Source organism: Oncorhynchus mykiss, chromosome 16 (assembly GCF_013265735.2).
Source record: "Oncorhynchus mykiss isolate Arlee chromosome 16, USDA_OmykA_1.1, whole genome shotgun sequence".
In the NCBI taxonomy this organism is placed as follows: domain Eukaryota; kingdom Metazoa; phylum Chordata; class Actinopteri; order Salmoniformes; family Salmonidae; genus Oncorhynchus; species Oncorhynchus mykiss.
In genome coordinates, this window is record NC_048580.1 from 69,028,912 (window position 1) to 69,049,755 (window position 20,844).

Below are 20,844 nucleotides of genomic sequence, written 5' to 3' on the forward strand. Positions count from 1 at the left end.
AAGTTTGAACACAGCTACTCATTCAAGGGTTTTTCTTTTCTTACTTCTAATTTGATGTCTTCACAGTTGTTCTACAAACTATGAAATAACACATGGAATCATGTAGTTACCAAAAAAAGTTTTAAACAAATAAAAATATAGTTCATATTTTAGATTCTTCAAAGTAGCCACCCTTTGGCTTGATGACAGCTTTCCACACTCTTGGCATCCTCTCAACCAGCTTCATGAGGTAGTCACCTGGAATGCTTTTCAATTAACACGTGTGCCTTGTTAATGGGGCGGCAGGGTAGCCTAGTGGTTAGAGCGTTGGACTAATAACCGGAAGGTTGCAAGTTCAAACCCCCGAGCTGACAAGGTACAAATCTGTCATTCTGCCCCTGAACAGGCAGTTAAGAACAAATTCTTATTTTCAATGACTGCCTAGGAACCTATTTTACCTTATTTTACCTTTATTTAACTAGGCAGGAAGGAACCTAGGCAGTCATTGAAAATAAGAATTTGTTCTTAACTGACTTGCCTAGTTAAATAAAGGTAAAATAAATAAATAAAAAGTTAATTTGTGAAACTACTACTAAAGGACACGAAGAAGAAGAGACAGCTTTGGCCAAGAAACACAATGGACATTGGACATCTGTCCTTTGCTCCGAGTCCAAATTTGAGATTTTTGGTTCCGATGGTCATGGCATTGTGAGATGCCGAGTAGGTGAAGGGATGATCTCCGCATGTGTGGTTCTCGCCGTGAAGCATGGAGGGGGAGGTGTGATGGTGTGGGAGGCTTTGCTGGTGACACTGTCAGTGATTTATTTAGAATTCAAGGCACACTTAACCAGCATGGCTACCACCGCATTCTGCAGTGATACGCCATCCCATCTGGTTTGGGCTTGGTGGGACGATCATTTGTTTTTCAACAGGACACTGACCCAACACACCTCCAGGCTGTGTAAGGGCTATTTGACCAAGAAGGAGAGTGACAATCACCCGACCTCAACCCAATTGAGATGGTTTGGGATGAATTGGACAGCAGAGTGAAGGAAAAGCAGCCAACAAGTGCTCAGCATAAGTGGGAAGTCTTTCAAGACTGTTGGAAAAGCATCCAAGGTGACTACCTCAGGAAGCTCGTTGAGAGAATGCCAAGAGTGTGGAAAGCTGTCATCAAGCCAAAGGGTGGCTACTTTGAAGAATCTAAAATATATTTGGATTTGTTTAACACTTTTTTTGGTTACTGCATGATTCCATATGTGTTATTTAATAGTTTTGATGTCTTCACTATTATTCTGCAATGTAGAAAATCTTAAAAATAATGAAGATAAACCCTTGCATGAGTAGGTGTGTCCAATCTTTTGACTGGTACTGTATTTTCCAGGAGCTGAGTCTGCGTAAGAAGGGCCTGGAGTGTCTGGTGTCCATTCTGAAATGCATGGTGGAGTGGAGCAGAGACATGTATGTCAACCCCAACCTGCAGGCCAACCTCGGTGAGTATAATGAGCTGTGTGTGTGTCTAGCTGTGAACAACTAGGTGGGTGTGTCTTGACCCTGCTGTGTGTGTGTGTGTGTGACCCAGGCCAGGAGCAGCCGTCGGATGGTGACGGTGCGGAGCGCAAGCTTCCTGACCAGACGACGTCTCGTAGAGGCAGCGTCAGCTCTCTGGACTCCACCATGTCATCTAGTGTCCAGTCCTCCCAGCCTGACCACCCAGAACAGTATGAGGTCATCAAACAACAAAAGGACGTCATTGAGCACGGCATTGAGCTGTGAGTCACTGTCCTCCCCTCTGATGTTCTCTGTACCTGTCTATCAGTCAGGGAGATGTTCTCTGTACCTGTATATCAGTCAGGGAGATGTCTCGAGTCCTATCTAATGATATCTGTAGTAGCCATAGATTATTTGTGTCACCATCTCTCAAGGTTCAACAAAAAGCCCAAGCGAGGTGTCCAGTACTTACAAGACCAAGGCATGCTGGGAACCACAGCGGAGGAAATCGCCCAGTTCCTGCATCAAGAGGAGCGCTTGGATACGGTGAGCTCCTCACCACAACCTCATAGCCCTTCACCCAACTTGTATCACTGGGCAAACATGGAGAACTTTGATTCAGTATCCCCTCCAGAGTATGTAGCAGGTTGTTTTTGTGATGTGCTCAGCCGTTACTTTGTACAAAAAAAAAAAAAAATAGGTTGTCATTGTAAAACGCTGTTGTGTATATAACGGACTTCTGTGGTTATATAAAGGTTAAATAAAATAAACTCTAAATAAACGTTTTTATTTATTTCCTCTCCTCTCTATAGACACAGGTAGGGGAGTACCTGGGGGAGAATATCCGTTTCAACAAGGAGGTGATGTACAACTATGTGGACCAGCTGGACTTCTGTGGTCGCGACTTTGTCTCTGCTCTGAGGGCTTTCCTGGAGGGCTTCCGGCTCCCTGGAGAGGCCCAGAAGATTGACAGGCTCATGGAGAAGTTTGCTGCCCGATACCTGGAGTGTAACCAGGGGTGAGGAATGTGGCTGTAGGCTACCTGCAGGGGGAGGCATTGAGATTTTATACACTCCCTGGAAACCTGTCATGAAGAACGTCCTCAGTTATAGATACTGTGTGGATGTTGCGTCTTTAATGTCTGTTATATTGATGTGCTACTCCCCCCCCCCCCCCCCCCCCCCCCCGTGTTATATTGATGTGTCACTCCCCCCCCCCCTGTGTTATATTGATGTGCTACTCCCCCCCCCCCCCCCCCGTGTTATATTGATGTGTCACTCCCCCCCCCCCCTGTGTTATATTGATGTGTCACTCCCCCCTCCCCCCCGTGTTATATTGATGTGTTACTCTCCCCCCCCCTGTGTTATATTGATGTGTCACTCCCCCCCCTGTGTTATATTGATGTGTTACTCCCCCTCCCCCCTGTGTTATATTGATGTGTTACTCTCCCCCCCCCTGTGTTATATTGATGTGTCACTCCCCCCCCTGTGTTATATTGATGTGTCACTCCCCCCCCTGTGTTATATTGATGTGTCACTCCCCCCTCCCCCCCGTGTTATATTGATGTGTTACTCTCCCCCCCCCCTGTGTTATATTGATGTGTCACTCCCCCCCCTGTGTTATATTGATGTGTTACTCTCCCCCCCCCTGTGTTATATTGATGTGTCACTCCCCCCCCCCTGTGTTATATTGATGTGTCACTCCCCCCCCCTGTGTTATATTGATGTGTCACTCCCCCCCCCTGTGTTATATTGATGTGTTATTCTCCCCCCCCCCTGTGTTATATTGATGTGTCACTCCCCCCCCCTGTGTTATATTGATGTGTCACTCCCCCCCCCCCCTGTGTTATATTGATGTGTCACTCCCCCCCCCCCTGTGTTATATTGATGTGTCACTCCCCCCCTGTGTTATATTGATGTGTCACTCCCCCCCCCTGTGTTATATTGATGTGTTACTCTCCCCCCCCTGTGTTATATTGATGTGTCACTCCCCCCCCCTGTGTTATATTGATGTGTCACTCCCCCCCCCCCCTGTGTTATATTGATGTGTCACTCCCCCCCCTGTGTTATATTGATGTGTTACTCTCCCCCCCGTGTTATATTGATGTGTCACTCCCCCCCCCTGTGTTATATTGATGTGTCACTCCCCCCCCCCCTGTGTTATATTGATGTGTCACTCCCCCCTGTGTTATATTGATGTGTTACTCTCCCCCTCTGTGCTATATTGATGTGTCACTCCCCCCCCCCCTGTGTTATATTGATGTGTCACCCCCCCCCCGTGTTATATTGATGTGTTACTCCCCCCCCCCCTCCCCCCCGTGTTATATTGATGTGTTACTCCCCCCCCCCCGTGTTATATTGATGTGTTACTCCCCCCCCCCCGTGTTATATTGATGTGTTACTCCCCCCCCCTCCCCCCCGTGTTATATTGATGTGTTACTCCCCCCCCCCTGTGTTATATTGATGTGTTACTCCCCCCCCCCCTCCCCCCCGTGTTATATTGATGTGTTACTCCCCCCCCCCGTGTTATATTGATGTGTTACTCCCCCCCCCCTGTGTTATATTGATGTGTTACTCCCCCCCCCCCTCCCCCCCGTGTTATATTGATGTGTTACTCCCCCCCCCCCCCCACGTGTTATATTGATGTGTCACTCCCCCCCCCCCCCCCCCCCCCCCTGTGTTATATTGATGTGTCACTCCCCCCGTGTTACATTGACGTGACACCACATGATCTTGCCCCTGCAGACAGGGGGAGTTTGCCAGTGCAGACACAGCCTACGTCTTGGCCTTCTCCATCATCATGCTGACCACAGACCTGCACAGTCCACAGGTCAGAACATCAACCAGTCAGTCTTTAAAAAAAAAACAAAAAAACATATACAGTAGCAGTCAAAAGATTGGACACACCTACTCATTCAAGGGTTTTCTTCATTATTTTTAAGATTTTCTACATTGTAGAATAATAGTGAAGACATCAAAACTATGAAATAACACATATGGAATCATGTAGTAACCAAAAAAAGTGTTAAACAAAACAAAATATTTTATATATTTGAGGTTCTTCAATGTAGCCAGCCTTTGCTTTGATGACAGCTTTGCTACCTCATGAAGCTGGTTGAGAGAGTGCCAAGAGTGTGCAAAGCTGTCATCAAAAAAAGTGAGGCTACTTTGACGAATCTCAAATATAAAATATATTTTTGATTTGTAAAAACTTTTTGGTTACTACATGATTCCATATGTGTTATTTCATAGTTTTTATGTCTTCACAGTTATTCTACAATGTAAAAAAAACAACTACCTGGAATGAGTAGGTTTAGCAGACACTTTTATCCGAAGCGACTTAGTCAGTTATACATACATTTTACGTATGGGTGGTCCCGGTAATCAAACTCCCAACCCACCGTATGGGTGGTCCCGGTAATCAAACTCCCAACCCACCGTATGGGTGGTCCCGGTAATCAAACCCACAACCCACCGTATGGGTGGTCCCGGTAATCAAACTCCCAACCCACCGTATGGGTGGTCCCGGTAATCAAACCCACAACCCACCGTATGGGTGGTCCCGGTAATCAAACCCACTACCCACCGTATGGGTGGTCCCGGTAATCAAACCCACTACCCACCGTATGGGTGGTCCCGGTAATCAAACCCACTACCCACCGTATGGGTGGTCCCGGTAATCAAACCCACTACCCTGGAGTTACATGCTTTACCAACTGAGCTACAAAGGACCAAAAAGTTAACATGCATTGCTCATCCGGGATTTGAACTCCCAACCCACCACCAGAACTCGACCAGACCGTCATTTAGCCTGTTCATACTTACCTACGGCCAGTTGTTTTTAGTAACTGAGGTCCCCACCATTGTGTTACGTTACAGGTGAAGAACAAAATGACCAAGGAACAGTACATCAGAATGAACCGTGGCATCAACGACAGTAAAGACCTGCCTGAGGAGTACCTGTCCTCCATATACCATGAGATCGCTGGCAAGAAGATCGCCATGAAGGACAGCAAGGAGCACACTATCACACCCAAGACTAGCAAGCACAGTAAGTAGAGGAGCCATGGTATGACAAAGAGACATTATATTTAGAGTTGAGCCAACATTTAGATTATTGTTCTGATTCTAGACTTTCAGTTATTATTTTAAATATTCCCTTTGTTATGTTAATGGAGCTCTATCATGACTGTTATAGAATGTCGTAGTGTCATGTTAATGAAGATCTAGCATGACTGTTATAGAATGTTGTAGTGTCATGTTAATGGGGTTCTATCATGACTGTTATAGAATGTCGTAGTGTCATGTTAATGAAGATCTAGCATGACTGTTATAGAATGTTGTAGTGTCATGTTAATGGGGTTCTAACATGACTGTTATAGAATGTCGTAGTGTCATGTTAATGAAGATCTAACATGACTGTTATAGAATGTTGTAGTGTCATGTTAATGGGGTTCTAACATGACTGTTATAGAATGTCGTAGTGTCATGTTAATGAAGATCTAGCATGACTGTTATAGAATGTTGTAGTGTTATGTTAATGGGGTTCTAACATGACTGTTATAGAATGTTGTAGTGTCATGTAAATGGGGTTCTAACATGACTGTTATAGAATGTTGTAGTGTCATGTTAATGGATTCTAACATGACTGTTATAGAATGTTGTAGTGTCATGTAAATGGGGTTCTAACATGACTGTTATAGAATGTTGTAGTGTCATGTTAATGAAGATCTAGCATGACTGTTATAGAATGTTGTAGTGTCATGTTAATGGGGTTCTATCATGACTGTTATAGAATGTTGTAGTGTCATGTTAATGAAGATCTAGCATGACTGTTATAGAATGTTGTAGTGTCATGTTAATGAAGATCTAGCATGACTGTTATAGAATGTTGTAGTGTTATGTTAATGGTGTTCTAACATGACTGTTATAGAATGTCGTAGTGTCATGTTAATGGGGTTCTAACATGACTGTTATAGAATGTCGTAGTGTCATGTTAATGGGGCTCTAACATGACTGTTATAGAATGTTGTAGTGTTATGTTAATGGGGTTCTAACATGACTGTTATAGAATGTCGTAGTGTCATGTTAATGGGGTTCTAACATGACTGTTATAGAATGTTGTAGTGTCATGTAAATTGGGTTCTAACATGACTGTTATAGAATGTTGTAGTGTCATGTTAATGGGGTTCTAACATGACTGTTATAGAATGTTGTAGTGTCATGTTAATGGGGTTCTAACATGACTGTTATAGAATGTTGTAGTGTCATGTTAATGGGGTTCTAACATGACTGTTATAGAATGTTGTAGTGTCATGTAAATGGGGTTCTAACATGACTGTTATAGAATGTTGTAGTGTCATGTTAATGGGGTTCTAACATGACTGCTATAGAATGTTGTAGTGTCATGTTAATGGGGTTCTAACATGACTGCTATAGAATGTTGTAGTGTCATGTTAATGGGGATCTAACATGACTGTTATAGAATGTTGTAGTGTCATGTTAATGGGGTTCTAACATGACTGCTATAGAATGTTGTAGTGTCATGTTAATGGGGTTCTAACATGACTGCTATAGAATGTTGTAGTGTCATGTTAATGGGGTTCTAACATGACTGCTATAGAATGTTGTAGTGTCATGTAAATGCATCACAATGCAGAATCCTCAATGTCACGTCTCTCTGAACGCACGTCTCTCTGAACGCACGTCTCTCTGAACGCACGTCTCTCTGAACGCACGTCTCTCTGAACGCACGTCTCTCTGAACGCACGTCTCTCTGACAAGCTATCTAATCCTGTATGTATTATGTGTCAGCTGAACCCCTACACCAACCTGCCCAGGGGGAATTGTAGCCCTACTGGTTGCCTAGGAAACGTAGGTGTTGGTCATGTGATACTCTGTCAACCCAGAACTAATATTTTACATCATTTTGTCAGATGTTTTTACGTTGTCTGTCCACTAGAGATTAGTTGTGATAATGTGGGCGCTCTCTCTTTGCAGGCGTAGCCAATGAGAAGCAGCGTCGTCTGCTGTATGACGTTGAGATGGAACAGATGGCGAAGACAGCCAAGGCCCTGATGGAGGCTGTAAGCCACGCCCAGGCCCCCTTCTTCAGCGCCACCCATCTGGAGCACGTCCGGCCCATGTTCAAGGTAGAGTCAGCCAGCCTCAATCAAACCACATGTATTTTATAAAGACCTTTTTTTTTACATCAGCAGCTGTCACAAAGTGCCTTACAGATACCCATCCTAAAACCCTGAAGAGTTGAACGTTTTAATTAGTCGTATGTAGGAGATACACATGGTATACATCGTCCAATGAAATGCTTACTTGCAGGTTCCTTCTCGACAATACATGAACAAATATTATTAGATAAGAATACGATGGCAGAATATACAGTGGGGCAAAAAAGTATTTAGTCAGCCACCAATTGTGCAAGTTCTCCCACTTAAAAAGATGAGAGAGGCCTGTAATTTTCATCATAGGTACACTTTAACTATGACAGGATTTTTAATACATTTATTTGCAAATTATGGTGGAAAATAAGTATTTGTTCAATAACAAACAAGCAAGATTTCTGGCTCTCACAGACCTGTAACTTTTTTAAGAGGCTCCTCTGTCTCACCCCGTGGGGTCAAAATGATCACAAGAACGGTGAGCAAAAATCCCAGAACCACACGGGGGACCTAGTGAATGACTTGCAGAGAGCTGGGACCAAAGTAACAAAGCCTACCATCAGTAACACACTACGCCGCCAGGGACTCAAATCCTGCAGGGCCAAACGTGTCCCCCTGCTTAAGCCAGTAAATGTCCAGGCCCGTCTGAAGTTTGCTAGAGAGCATTTGGATGATCCAGAAGAAGATTGGGAGAATGTCATATGGTCAGATGAAACCAAAATATAACTTTTTGGTAAAAACTCAACTCGTCGTGTTTGGAGGACAAAGAATGCTGAGTTGCATCCAAAGAACACCATACCTACTGTGAAGCATGGGGGTGGAAACATCATGCTTTGGGGCTGTTTTTCTGCAAAGGGACCAGGACGACTGATCCGTGTAAAGGAAAGAATGAATGGGGCCATGTATCGTGAGATTTTGAGTGAAAATCTCCTTCCATCAGCAAGGGCATTGAAGATGAAACGTTGGCTGGGTCTTTCAGCATGACAATGATCCCAAACACACTGCCCGGGCAACGAAGGAGTGGCTTCGTAAGAAGCATTTCAAGGTCCTGGAGTGGCCTAGCCAGTCTCCAGATCTCAACCCCATAGAAAATCTTTGGAGGGAGTTGAAAGTCCGTGTTGCCCAGCAACAGCCCCAAAACATCACTGCTCTAGAGGAGATCTGCATGGAGGAATGGGCCAAAGTATCAGCAACAGTGTGTGAAAAAATTGTGAAGACTTACAGAAAACGTTTGACCTCTGTCATTACCAACAAAGGGTATATAACATTGAGAAACTTTTGTTATTGACCAAATACTTATTTTCCACCATAATTTGCAAATAAATTCAGTAAAAATCCTACAATGTGATTTTTCAGATTTTTTTTTCTCATTTTGTCTGTCATAGTTGAAGTGTACCTATAATGAAAATTACAGGCCTCTCATCTTTTTAAGTGGGAGAACTTGCACAATTGGTGGCTGACTAAATACTTTTTTGCCCCACTGTATATATTTTTTTTAATTTTGCATAAGTGTAATACAGGAAGGCACAATTTTGACTGGGGTAGGGGTAGTCCGGTGGAAAGCATGGCCAGCCGTAGAAAAATGCTTATTGAAGTTCTCAATTATTGTGGATTTATTGGTTGTAACAGTGTTTCCTAGCCTCAGAGCAGTGGGCAGCTGGGAGGAGGTGTTCTTATTCTCTATGGACTTTAGTGTCCCAAAACTTTTTGGAGTTTGTGCTACAGGATGCAAATTCCTGCTTGAAAAAGCTAGCCTTTGCTTTCCTAACTGTGTATATTTGTTCCTAACTTCCCTGAGAATTGGCATATCACAGGGGCTGTTCGATGCTAATGCATTAGGAAGGTGTTCTTAATGTTTTGTACACTCAGTGTGTTTGTGTAGGTGTGTGAATGCATGTGTACTAAGGTGTGGAGAATCAGAGCAGGTGGTCAGTTCAGTTGAAGTGTTCAGCATTCTGATGGCTTGTAGATAGAAACTGTTTCTGAGCCTGTTGGTATCAGACCTCATGTCTGCCTGACGGTAAGGGAGAGAACAGCTGGGAGGTGTGAGGTCCTTGATGCTCTGTGCCTTCCTCTGGCACCGCTATGAGTAGATGAGCAAGACGTTTAGATGCAAAAGCCCAGACTTATCACCTGTGTCAGAAGATGACTTCACCCTGTGTGTGTGTATGACCGATGTTCTTTACGAAGTGAAAGGATTCAAGCCTGTGTGCTCTACCTGCCTGTGTATTTCAGCTGGCGTGGACCCCTCTCCTGGCAGCTTTCAGCGTGGGCCTACAGGACTGTGACGACCAGGAGGTGGCTTCTCTGTGTCTGGAGGGAATCCGCTGTGCTGTCAGGATTGCATGCATCTTCAGTATGCAGGTTAGTTGTCTCCCCTGGCTACACAGCTAGACCTCCGCTTCTTCTAAAACATCTAATGTAGCAACCTTAGGCTGTGTTTCCACAGGCGGCCCAATTCTGATCTTTTTCCACTAATAGTTTTTTTTAACCAATCAGATCAGCTCTTTTGCCAATTCGTGGACTGCCTGTGTAAACACAGCCTTATACACTTGACTTTCCAAATACCCCCCCCCCCCCCCCATCAAACATAGTTCTAGACTTAACATGAACTTTAAATAACCTAGAAGAGACAGTTTTGTGTCTTTTATGTTCATCTTTCACATGAATTACCCGTCTGTCTGTGGCTCTCTGTGCAGTTGGAGAGGGATGCGTACGTCCAAGCCTTGGCTCGGTTCACCCTGCTCACAGCCAGCTCCAGCATCACTGAGATGAAGCAGAAGAACATCGACACCATCAAGACCCTTATCACTGTGGCCCACACAGACGGAAACTACCTGGGCAACTCTTGGCACGAGGTAGGTCAGAGGGCTTCTCCCAGATAGCACCTGGCCTTCCCATTTCTAACCCTGCCTCTCATCTCTTCTGTTAGTCAGGAATCAAAACCCATATTATATAGTGTAGCACTTGGTAGAGACATTTTAAACAGATCAAGAGGGGCCCTAACCCTCTCTCTGCAGATCCTGCGGTGTATTAGCCAGCTGGAGTTGGCCCAGCTGATTGGCACGGGGGTGAAGACACGCTACATCTCTGGAGTGGCTCGGGATAGCCAGGCTGGCATCAAGGGCTTCCCTTCCGGGGGAGAGGAGTTCATGCCCCTGGGACTGGGTAAGGCTCACAGGGCTCTTGAACATCAAGGACATTGACTGTGTAAATGGTGTTTGAAGACCAGAGTTTGTGCACCCTATTCCCTATAATAGTGCACTACTTTTGACCAGGGATCTATGGACCATGATCAAAAGTAGTGCACTATGTAGGGGATAGGGTGCCGTTTGGCAAGTGACGGGTGTGTTAAATGTGTTTCCTGTTGCAGGGACCCTGGTTGGAGGTCCAGACCGGAGGCAGATGGCTCATATCCAGGAGTCAGTGGGAGAAACCAGTTCTCAGAGTGTAGTGGTGGCTGTGGACAGGTGAGAGACCAGAGATCTGTTTGAATACTCATACTAACCTTACTATTTGTGACATAAATTGCGTATGTAGTATGCTTATTGGTCATAGTATGGATATATTTAGTATGCCAAAAGTTCCCGGATGTCGTACTAAATTCGCCAAAATATGAAGTATACATGCAGAGGACACTATTTCCGTACTTTAGGGCCCGTAAATGCAATTCTTCAGAAAATGGGCGTGGCTTCACATCGTTTTCAGATGTGAAGAAAATGGCCGACAATATGCAGCCAAAGTCCAAAGAGAGAGGATACAAATTCATTGCTTTAACTAATAAGGACAAAGGTTAAGAAGATGTTGAGCAATGTAATGACTTTTCAAAATAAGTTACGTTACAGGTTTTGTTGGCTGACAATTTGTTAGCTACGCCGGTCTTATGAACCACATATCATTACAGCAGTATTTTCCGATATGTTAGCTAGCTAACGTTACCTAACGTTAGTTGGCTAATTATACATCAAACTTGCCAGAATATTAACTATTGGCTGTCTATCTAACTACCCAACGTTTACTGACTTATTCTCGTCATTCTTACACGGAACCCAAACCGGCTGCGTTATCGTGGATACATGTATTTTGTCCCCCTACACCAAACGCGATCACGACACGCCGGTTAAAATATCAAAACAAACTCTGAACCAATGACATTCATTTGGGGACAGGTCGAAAGCATTAAACAAACATGTATGGCAATTTAGCTAGTTAGCTTGTACTTGCACTTGCTAGATAATTTGTCCTAATTTAGCTAGCTTGCTGTTGCTAGCTAATTTGTTCTGGGATATAAACATTGTTATTTTACCTGAAATGCACAAGGTCCTCTACTCCGACAATTAATCCACACATAAAACGGCCAACCGAATCGTTTCTAGTCATCTCATTCCAGGCTTTTTAATCTTTGAACTTATATGGTGATTGGCATCTACACTTTCATGGTATTACCACGACAACCGGCAAAACAGTTTGTCTTTCAATCACCCACGTGGGCTTCTATAAACCAATGAGGAGATGGCACGTGGGGCAGGACTGCGTCAGATCTGCGTCAGAAATAGAAAGGACTTCTATTTTAGCCCTTGGCATCGCAGACGCTTGTTGGCGCGCGTGAGCAGTGTGGGAGCAATAATTTAATAACATGTATTTTGTGACGCTCGTGCACACAACGTGTCCTGTCTGGTCAGCATGTTAGCTTAGCTAAATGGTATAGTTGTTGTGTGTTCTCAAGTGACATTCAGGTGCTTTCGTAAATTCGTTCTGGCGATCTACTCCGATTCCAGAGCGCAGAATAATGAATTTACGAGCGCTCAACACCCGAATATGGCCAGTGTTAGTAAAAGTTGGCAAAAAAGCGTAATTAAATTGTTGCCAGCAGCACAGTTAGTCACCAACGCTCTCGATAACATAACTGCCTAACCAGCTCTGCTAGGGCGAGTAAAATGGTCAGTGGTCTCATTTGTGTCTGGAAATAGCTAGCAAGCTAGCCAACATTAGCTTGTGTGCTTGACTGCCTTTGTAAGGTCAGAACACTCAAATAAACTCTACTTGTCGGCCAGAGCGTCCAGTGTGCGCTGCGAGTGCGACGCGTTCTGTATTTACGAGCGCACTCTGGCACTCCAGATTGAATTTAAGAACACAACAGAAGTCATAAAATGTCTAACTAGTCATTTGTTAGGCTAACTAGCTAGCAATAGTTTGCCTAGCAACAGCATCAAATTCCGGTAGACAGGCGAAGAGCTAGTACGCTCAACTGAAAGGATACTGTTTGTTTACAGTGTACTAAAATGAACTAAATAGTATGTAGTATATGCTCATTAAGTAACAGTATGGTTATTCGAACACAGCTCAGCTCTGAGAGTAATGGTGGCTGTGGACAGGTCAGAGACCAGCTCTCTGAGTAATGGTGGCTGTGGACAGGTCAGAGACCAGCTCTCTGAGTAATGGTGGCTGTGGACAGGTCAGAGACCAGCTCTCTGAGTAATGGTGGCTGTGGACAGGTCAGAGACCAGCTCTCTGAGTAATGGTGGCTGTGGACAGGTCAGAGACCCGCTCTCTGAGTAATGGTGGCTGTGGACAGGTGAGAGACCAGCTCTCTGAGAGTAATGGTGGCTGTGGACAGGTCAGAGACCAGCTCTCTGAGTAATGGTGGCTGTGGACAGGTGAGAGACCAGCTCTCTGAGAGTAATGGTGGCTGTGGACAGGTCAGAGACCAGCTCTCTGAGTAATGGTGGCTGTGGACAGGTCAGAGACCAGCTCTCAGAGTAATGGTGGCTGTGGACAGGTGAGAGAGATGCGCGACAGTGCTGGACGGTATACCGTATTTTACTATATTCCGGTATTGCTGCACCGACCGGTTTAGGTTTTTACTTTACCTTGTGTAATGGTATTTCAATGTTTTGGTTTGTTGAATGTGTTACGCCACTTATTACATTTGCTACTTGAGTTGTCCCTCTCTCTTTCCACACACACCAAGCCCCGCCCCCTGGCACTCAAGGAGAGCATATTTGGGCACAACCACGAGTCACAACAACCACTCGCAGTGACAGTCTGCATGGTCAATGCTGCAGATATTCATGACAACGATGCTGATTTCCACATTGCTTCTTAATATAAATCCACAAGGGTTCTATAATTACACTATTAGTTAGCAACATCAAAGCTACAGTAACAGCAAACATTTAATGTAACATCTAATTAGGATCCACTGGGGAAAGTCTGATCAACACTTTGGTTCCTACCCTGTCACAATAACCCCTCCTTGGCTTTTTCATTCATTGTCATGTCAAACAACAACGTATTCAGAGTCCCCACTATATTCCAACTTTTGGTTAAAGTTTTATTGGAACAGTATAAGTACAATCTGAATGGTGAAAGCCCCATTTAAAGTAACTTAGAAAGTATGTGTTGACACCTTAGGGCCATACACTGCTCATCAAGCATATTTAGAACTTGTATAATTAAAATACTGTCAAACACCATCAAATGTGAAAGATATTGTATTTTGGCCACATCGCCCAGCCATATAACACATGGTCACCATACACCATGTCTGCAGTCAGACATCTATACTTTGTCATGTACTGTATACCATCTGATCTGGATTGTGCTATTTGGAAGTACATGACCTACCTTTTGCTTTGTCTGCAGGATCTTCACTGGTTCCACAAAGCTAGATGGAAATGCAGTGGGTAAGTGGGATCTGTGTGTTTCTCCGTATCCGTCTCTGGCAGTGTGTGAATGTGTTTCTTGACATCGTCCTGTGTCCTATTCCTAGTGGACTTTGTGCGGTGGTTGTGTGCGGTCTCCATGGATGAGCTGGCCTCCGCTCACCAGCCAAGGATGTTCAGTCTGCAGAAGATAGTAGAGATATCTTACTACAACATGAACCGTATCCGTCTGCAGTGGTCACGCATCTGGCAGGTCATTGGAGACCACTTCAACAAGGTGAGTGACTACCTTCATAAAGTAAGGACGGTTTCCCAGAACCAGATTAAAGCCTACTTCTGGACTAAGAAACACTTTTAGTGGAGACTCTGCGTTGAGTAGTATTGTTAGTCCATCGATAGTATTAAAGGGATACTTTGGATACCATTTTTGTCTCTGGGTTCAGTACGAAGGAAGTTAGAGGTAGCATGCTAGCAGACTCTCATAGACTTGCAGTCATTGTGCTTATGCTTCCTAGCATTGGCTGGCGAAACTACTTCCAACTTCCTTCGTACTGGACACAGAGACATTAAAACCGGCATCCTCTAGTACCTCTGACTCTGAGAAGTAGATAAAGGGCTTCATTGCCAAAATATCCCTTTAATCTATTAATCTAACCTGATTTTGCAAAGACGTAGCCTATCTATTGACTGTGGATCTATGCCTGTGTGTTTGCTGCTCTCCCAGGTGGGCTGCAACCCCAACGAGGATGTGGCCATCTTTGCAGTGGACTCTCTGAGGCAACTGTCGATGAAGTTTCTGGAGAAAGGAGAGCTGGCTAACTTCCGCTTCCAGAAGGACTTCCTCCGGCCATTTGAACACATCGTGAAGAAGAACAGGTAGACATGGACCAGGGGGAAGGGACCGTTCTTGAAATGGGTCATGTGAAGGGAGTAAAATGAAAGTGGCAGAGGTGATTTGGGTCAATATTGAGGATATGATGAGGGGGGGGGGACCCTCCCTCTACACACTCACAACAAACCATTGACTGTTTGACCGACCTCTCCTCCACAGGTCTCCCACTATCAGGGACATGGTGATCCGCTGTGTGGCCCAGATGGTCAACTCCCAGGCAGCCAACATCCGCTCCGGCTGGAAGAACATCTTCTCTGTGTTCCACCAGGCCGCCTCGGATCACGACGAAACCATTGTGGAGCTGGCCTTCCAGACCACTGGCCACATAGTCAGTGAGTACAGTCAGTCACATCAGGACTCTGGCTCACCATTTTGACTGACAGTCAACGGCCAACTCTGTAGAGAAATGAACTGCTGATTAACAGTTTATCTCTCTCTCTCTCTCCTCCAGTGATCACGTTTCAGCAGCACTTTGCAGCAGCCATAGACTCCTTCCAGGATGCAGTGAAGTGTCTGTCTGAGTTTGTGTGCAACGCTGCCTTTCCTGACACCAGTATGGAGGCCATCCGGCTCATCCGCCACTGCGCTAAATATGTCGCAGACCGGCCGCAGGTAGGCACCACACAGGCCCCCGGGTAGGGTAGGCACCACACAGGCCCCGGGTAGGGTAGGCACCACACAGGCCCCGGGTAGGGTAGGCACCACACAGGGTAGGCACCACACAGGCCCCGGGTAGGGTAGGCACCACACAGGCCCCGGGTAGGGTAGGCACCACACAGGCCCCGGGTAGGGTAGGCACCACACAGGGTAGGCACCACACAGGCCCCGGGTAGGGTAGGCACCACACAGGCCCCGGGTAGGGTAGGCACCACACAGGCCCCGGGTAGGGTAGGCACCACACAGGCCCCGGGTAGGGTAGGCACCACACAGGGTAGGCACCACACAGGCCCCGGGTAGGGTAGGCACCACACAGGCCCCGGGTAGGGTAGGCACCACACAGGCCCCGGGTAGGGTAGGCACCACACAGGGTAGGCACCACACAGGCCCCGGGTAGGGTAGGCACCACACAGGCCCCGGGTAGGGTAGGCACCACACAGGCCCCGGGTAGGGTAGGCACCACACAGGGTAGGCACCACACAGGCCCCGGGTAGGGTAGGCACCACACAGGCCCCGGGTAGGGTAGGCACCACACAGGCCCCGGGTAGGGTAGGCACCACACAGGGTAGGCACCACACAGGCCCTGGGTAGGGTAGGCACCACACAGGGTAGGCACCACACAGGCCCCGGGTAGGGTAGGCACCACACAGGCCCCCGGGTAGGGTAGGCACCACACAGGCCCCGGGTAGGGTAGGCACCACACAGGGTAGGCACCACACAGGCCCCGGGTAGGGTAGGCACCACACAGGGTAGGCACCACACAGGCCCCGGGTAGGGTAGGCACCACACAGGCCCCGGGTAGGGTAGGCACCACACAGGCCCCGGGTAGGGTAGGCACCACACAGGCCCCGGGTAGGGTAGGCACCACACAGGCCCCGGGTAGGGTAGGCACCACACAGGCCCCGGGTAGGGTAGGCACCACACAGGGTAGGCCCCACACAGGCCCCCGGGTAGGGTAGGCACCACACAGGGTAGGCACCACAAAGGCCCCGGGTAGGGTAGGCACCACACAGGGTAGGCACCACACAGGCCCCGGGTAGGGTAGGCACCACACAGGCCCCGGGCAGGGTAGGCACCACACAGGCCCCGGGTAGGGTAGGCACCACACAGGCCCCGGGTAGGGTAGGCACCACACAGGCCTACCCTAGGGTAAAAAAAACAGTTGGAAAAAGGAACTTGTAATCTGGACATGGGTTACCAATCTGGACAAGAAAAAGCAAGCACTTGTGGTGGTATTAACGCTCGAAGGGAGAGCGAGAGATACAGCACAGGAAATATCCAACCAGGATGATGGTATGGGAACTCTGATTCGAGCACTAGATTCTGTGTCTCTAAAAGAAGAGAAAAGCCGTACCTACGAGGCATATTCAAACTTTGACAGTGTTACTAGAGACATTTCGGCACAATTTTAATTTACAGATAGCCAGGGGCACACTCTAAACACTGACATACTTTACAAAGGAAGCATGTGTTTAGTGAGTCCACCAGATCAGAGGCAGTAGGGACGACGTTCTCTTGATAAGTGTGTGAATTATAATTTTTTTCATGATCTGCTAAGCATTCAAAATGTAACAAGTACTTTTGGGTTTCAGGGAAAATGTATGGAGTAAAAAGTACAATATTTTCTTTAGGAATGTAGTTAAGTAAAAGTTACATTTTTAATATAAATAGTAAAATACAGATACCCAAAAAAACTACTTAAGTAGTACTTTAAAGTTTTCTTACTTCGGTTCTTTACACCACTGTTGGTTGCAATGACAGACTACATAATTGATTTTGAACAGAGGTAAAATAGGATGTGCAAGTACATGGTTCTTCTGGATGCAGTGTTACACGGAACCCAAACCGGCTGCCATCGTGCCCCATCGTGCGCCATCGTGCGCCATCGTGCGCCATCGTGCGCCAACGTGCATTGTCCCCCCACACCAAACACGATCACGACACGCAGGTTAAAATATCAAAACAAACTCTGAACCAATTATATTAATCTGGACAGGTCAAAAAGCATTAAACATTTATGGCAATTTAGCTAGTTAGCTTGCACTTGCTAGCTAATTTGTCCTATTTAGCTAGCTTGCTGTTGCTAGCGAATTTGTCCTGGGATATAAACATTGAGTTATTTTACCTGAAATGCACAAGGTCCTCTACTTCGACAATTAATCCACAATTAAAACGGTCAACCGAATCGTTTCTAGTCATCTCTCCTCCTAGGCTTTTTATTCTCTTGACTTTAAATTGCGATTGGCAACTTTCATAAATTAGGTGCTTTACCGCCACCGACCTCGTTCGTCTTTGTCACCCACATGGGTATAACCAATGGGGAGATGGCACGTGGGTACCTGCTGCAACAAACCAATGAGGAGATGGGAGAGGCAGCACTCGCAGCGTGATCTGCGTCAGAAATAGAACTGACTTCTATTTTAGCCCTTGGCAACGCAGACGCTTGTTGGCGGGCGCGAGCAGTGTGGGTGCAATAATTGAATAATATAGATTTCTACATTTATTTTGCGCGAGCAGGTGGAGTCTGCCTGTTAGCTTTCACGTTGGTAGATACTGCCTGTATGGATGGTAGGGGGAAACAGTTGGCTTTGACTGCTTGTACTGTGCTGACTTTAGCATCAATGAAATCGGCACACAAAAAAAGTCTGTAAAGATGGCTGTTGTGCCAATAACAGATGGAATGCAAGTGAGTGACTCGGTAAACCACACCGAGCAGCAGAGTAAAGGTGCCAACAAGTCACGTTCTCAAGACAACCAGAAGAAGGCGCCATTGCCCTGCACAAATCCACTTGACAGTTATGGAAGGAGATCAAAATGTGCTATTTGTCAAAGCATTTACCAATGGGTTAAAGATTAACATGATTGTCCTCATAAAAACGAACAGTTTTGAAGTTTTAAATTAACAATGTAATCCGAGAGAGCAGTGTAACACTGTTTTCAAACCAATCTGCTTCTGACACAGATGTTTATAGTTGAGTCCAATAGGACCTGCTGTGAGTCATACTGCGTGTACACGCACAGTGTTTGGTGCTAAATGGTTTGATAGCAATGTCAGTCAACTAAATAGGATCGTGATACCAGCAAAAATAGGTCAGACAAAGTGTCACATTAAAACAGAGGTGGTCCCAGCAGATATCCCTTTACTGAATGAATCAATTTTTTTTTTTTTTTTTCGTGTCAAATTGCCTGTTGGCAGCCCATCCCTTATGGGAGTAAGTGACACACATAAACAAACTAGAAGGGACCAGTGTGAGGCGCAAGGGTGGGACTCCACCTGTCAGCACTACATGCAGCCAGAGAAGTGTTCACTGAAGCAGAGAGAGAATTCGCAGCTTCGTCCCTCAGATGAGAAGTACGAGACGAGAAACAAAGTGCACTACAAACGAGTTGACTGTCGAGTGGAAAGGACCCGGGAGTAGTCATTGGCCAAGAAGGTGTGGTGATATTTGTGAGGCCCGGCTGCACTGTTGTCAGAGTGCGTCTCTCAAGATTGTGAAAAGTAAATGATCAACCAGTTGGAAGGGCTGTTGCTGAGAATCAGCCTCCTACTGAAAATGACACATTTAATAGGCACAAACCTACCAGATGTCTCCAGCCACTGATATAGACACTGAAACTGACACAGGAAAATGGAGCAGAGACCTTCAACCATGACACAGGTAATACTGTTGAGGGTTCAAATGAGGAAAACGTTCAACAGCCACTGAAACCTAGTTGTTGTCATTTGGAGTTAACAGGGACCCCGCAGGCCACGGGTAAGGGCCCCCGCAGGCCACGGGTAAGGGCCCCCGCAGGCCACGGGTAGGGGTCCCCGCAGGCCACGGGTAAGGGCCCCCGCAGAATCCTCGAGTGCATCCCAGACATAGATTACAAACTGCCTCATTGCTCTCTAATCACGCCTGCACTGTACGCCATCTGAGAATGTTGCATCACGGTGTTCCTGTTCCATTGCTCTGAGTGTCTTCCCGGTCTGTCCCCAGGCTCTGCGGGAGTACACCAGTGACGACATGAACGTGGCCCCGGGGGACCGGGTGTGGGTGAGAGGCTGGTTCCCCGTCCTCTTTGAGCTGTCCTGCATCATCAACCGCTGCCACCTGGACATCAGAACCAGGTAAAACATCTGACCACGGTTCTGTGTTCAGCTCAAGACCCACTTCCTGTCCGCGTTGTCAAAGGTAACGCACGCAGTTCCCGAATCGGAACGTGGTTTGTTTACATGGAAGGAAGCGCGATCATGTCCGACTTCAGATGCAGCTTTTGCAAGGCTAAACACGTAAACAGATGGTTATTGTCTATAACTTTGCAGATTTGATTACCAAGCACACCAGCGAGGCAAGGTAACATATCCCAAGTACAGCTAGATAAAGCTAGAAGAACGATATACTTGTTGAACATGGCTATACTCGTCAGTCTGGTGTGTTTTTCCATGGTCTTCACTCACTGCTAATGGTTCCGACGTCAGTACATAGTTAGCCATCTGCTACGGGGCTTGTTGTTTGCTAGTATGCGCGCATCATTCAAACGTGACGTTTGACTCTATATGGCTGTAACCAACTTTGCTGCTTTGAGCCCAATAGATATTAATGTATGATTATGTGCGTCTCTCTGTCACAGGGGTCTGACTGATGTTTGAGATGTGAGATGAGATGTTTGATTATGTGCGTCTCTCTGTCACAGGGGTCTGACTGATGTTTGAGATGTGAGATGAGATGTATGATTATGTGCGTCTCTCTGTCACAGGGGTCTGACTGATGTTTGAGATGTGAGATGAGATGTATGATTATGTGCGTCTCTCTGTCACAGGGGTCTGACTGATGTTTGAGATGTGAGATGAGATGTATGATTATGTGCGTGTCTCTGTCACAGGGGTCTGACTGTGAAGTTTGAGATGTGAGATGAGATGTATGATTATGTGCGTCTCTCTGTCACAGGGGTCTGACTGTGATGTTTGAGATGTGAGATGAGATGTATGATTATGTGCGTCT

The 20,844-nt window shown here is 46.2% G+C and overlaps 1 protein-coding gene across 3 annotated transcripts in view; it reads left to right on the forward strand.

Moving 5' to 3' along the window:
- Nucleotides 1-20,844, forward strand: part of LOC110491169 (brefeldin A-inhibited guanine nucleotide-exchange protein 2) — a 47,418-nt gene that overhangs the window by 19,411 nt on the left and 7,163 nt on the right. For all 3 annotated transcript variants that reach the window (XM_036947654.1, XM_036947655.1, XM_036947653.1), the window contains exons 13-29: nucleotides 1,364-1,472; nucleotides 1,562-1,751; nucleotides 1,905-2,016; nucleotides 2,283-2,488; nucleotides 4,215-4,299; nucleotides 5,349-5,520; nucleotides 7,470-7,621; nucleotides 9,881-10,009; nucleotides 10,345-10,503; nucleotides 10,666-10,813; nucleotides 11,019-11,115; nucleotides 14,291-14,331; nucleotides 14,418-14,587; nucleotides 15,035-15,186; nucleotides 15,362-15,534; nucleotides 15,654-15,814; nucleotides 19,840-19,970. In XM_036947654.1, the coding sequence (XP_036803549.1) occupies nucleotides 1,364-1,472; nucleotides 1,562-1,751; nucleotides 1,905-2,016; nucleotides 2,283-2,488; nucleotides 4,215-4,299; nucleotides 5,349-5,520; nucleotides 7,470-7,621; nucleotides 9,881-10,009; nucleotides 10,345-10,503; nucleotides 10,666-10,813; nucleotides 11,019-11,115; nucleotides 14,291-14,331; nucleotides 14,418-14,587; nucleotides 15,035-15,186; nucleotides 15,362-15,534; nucleotides 15,654-15,814; nucleotides 19,840-19,970 (2,387 nt within the window). The remainder of the gene's footprint in view (nucleotides 1-1,363; nucleotides 1,473-1,561; nucleotides 1,752-1,904; nucleotides 2,017-2,282; nucleotides 2,489-4,214; nucleotides 4,300-5,348; nucleotides 5,521-7,469; nucleotides 7,622-9,880; nucleotides 10,010-10,344; nucleotides 10,504-10,665; nucleotides 10,814-11,018; nucleotides 11,116-14,290; nucleotides 14,332-14,417; nucleotides 14,588-15,034; nucleotides 15,187-15,361; nucleotides 15,535-15,653; nucleotides 15,815-19,839; nucleotides 19,971-20,844) is intronic.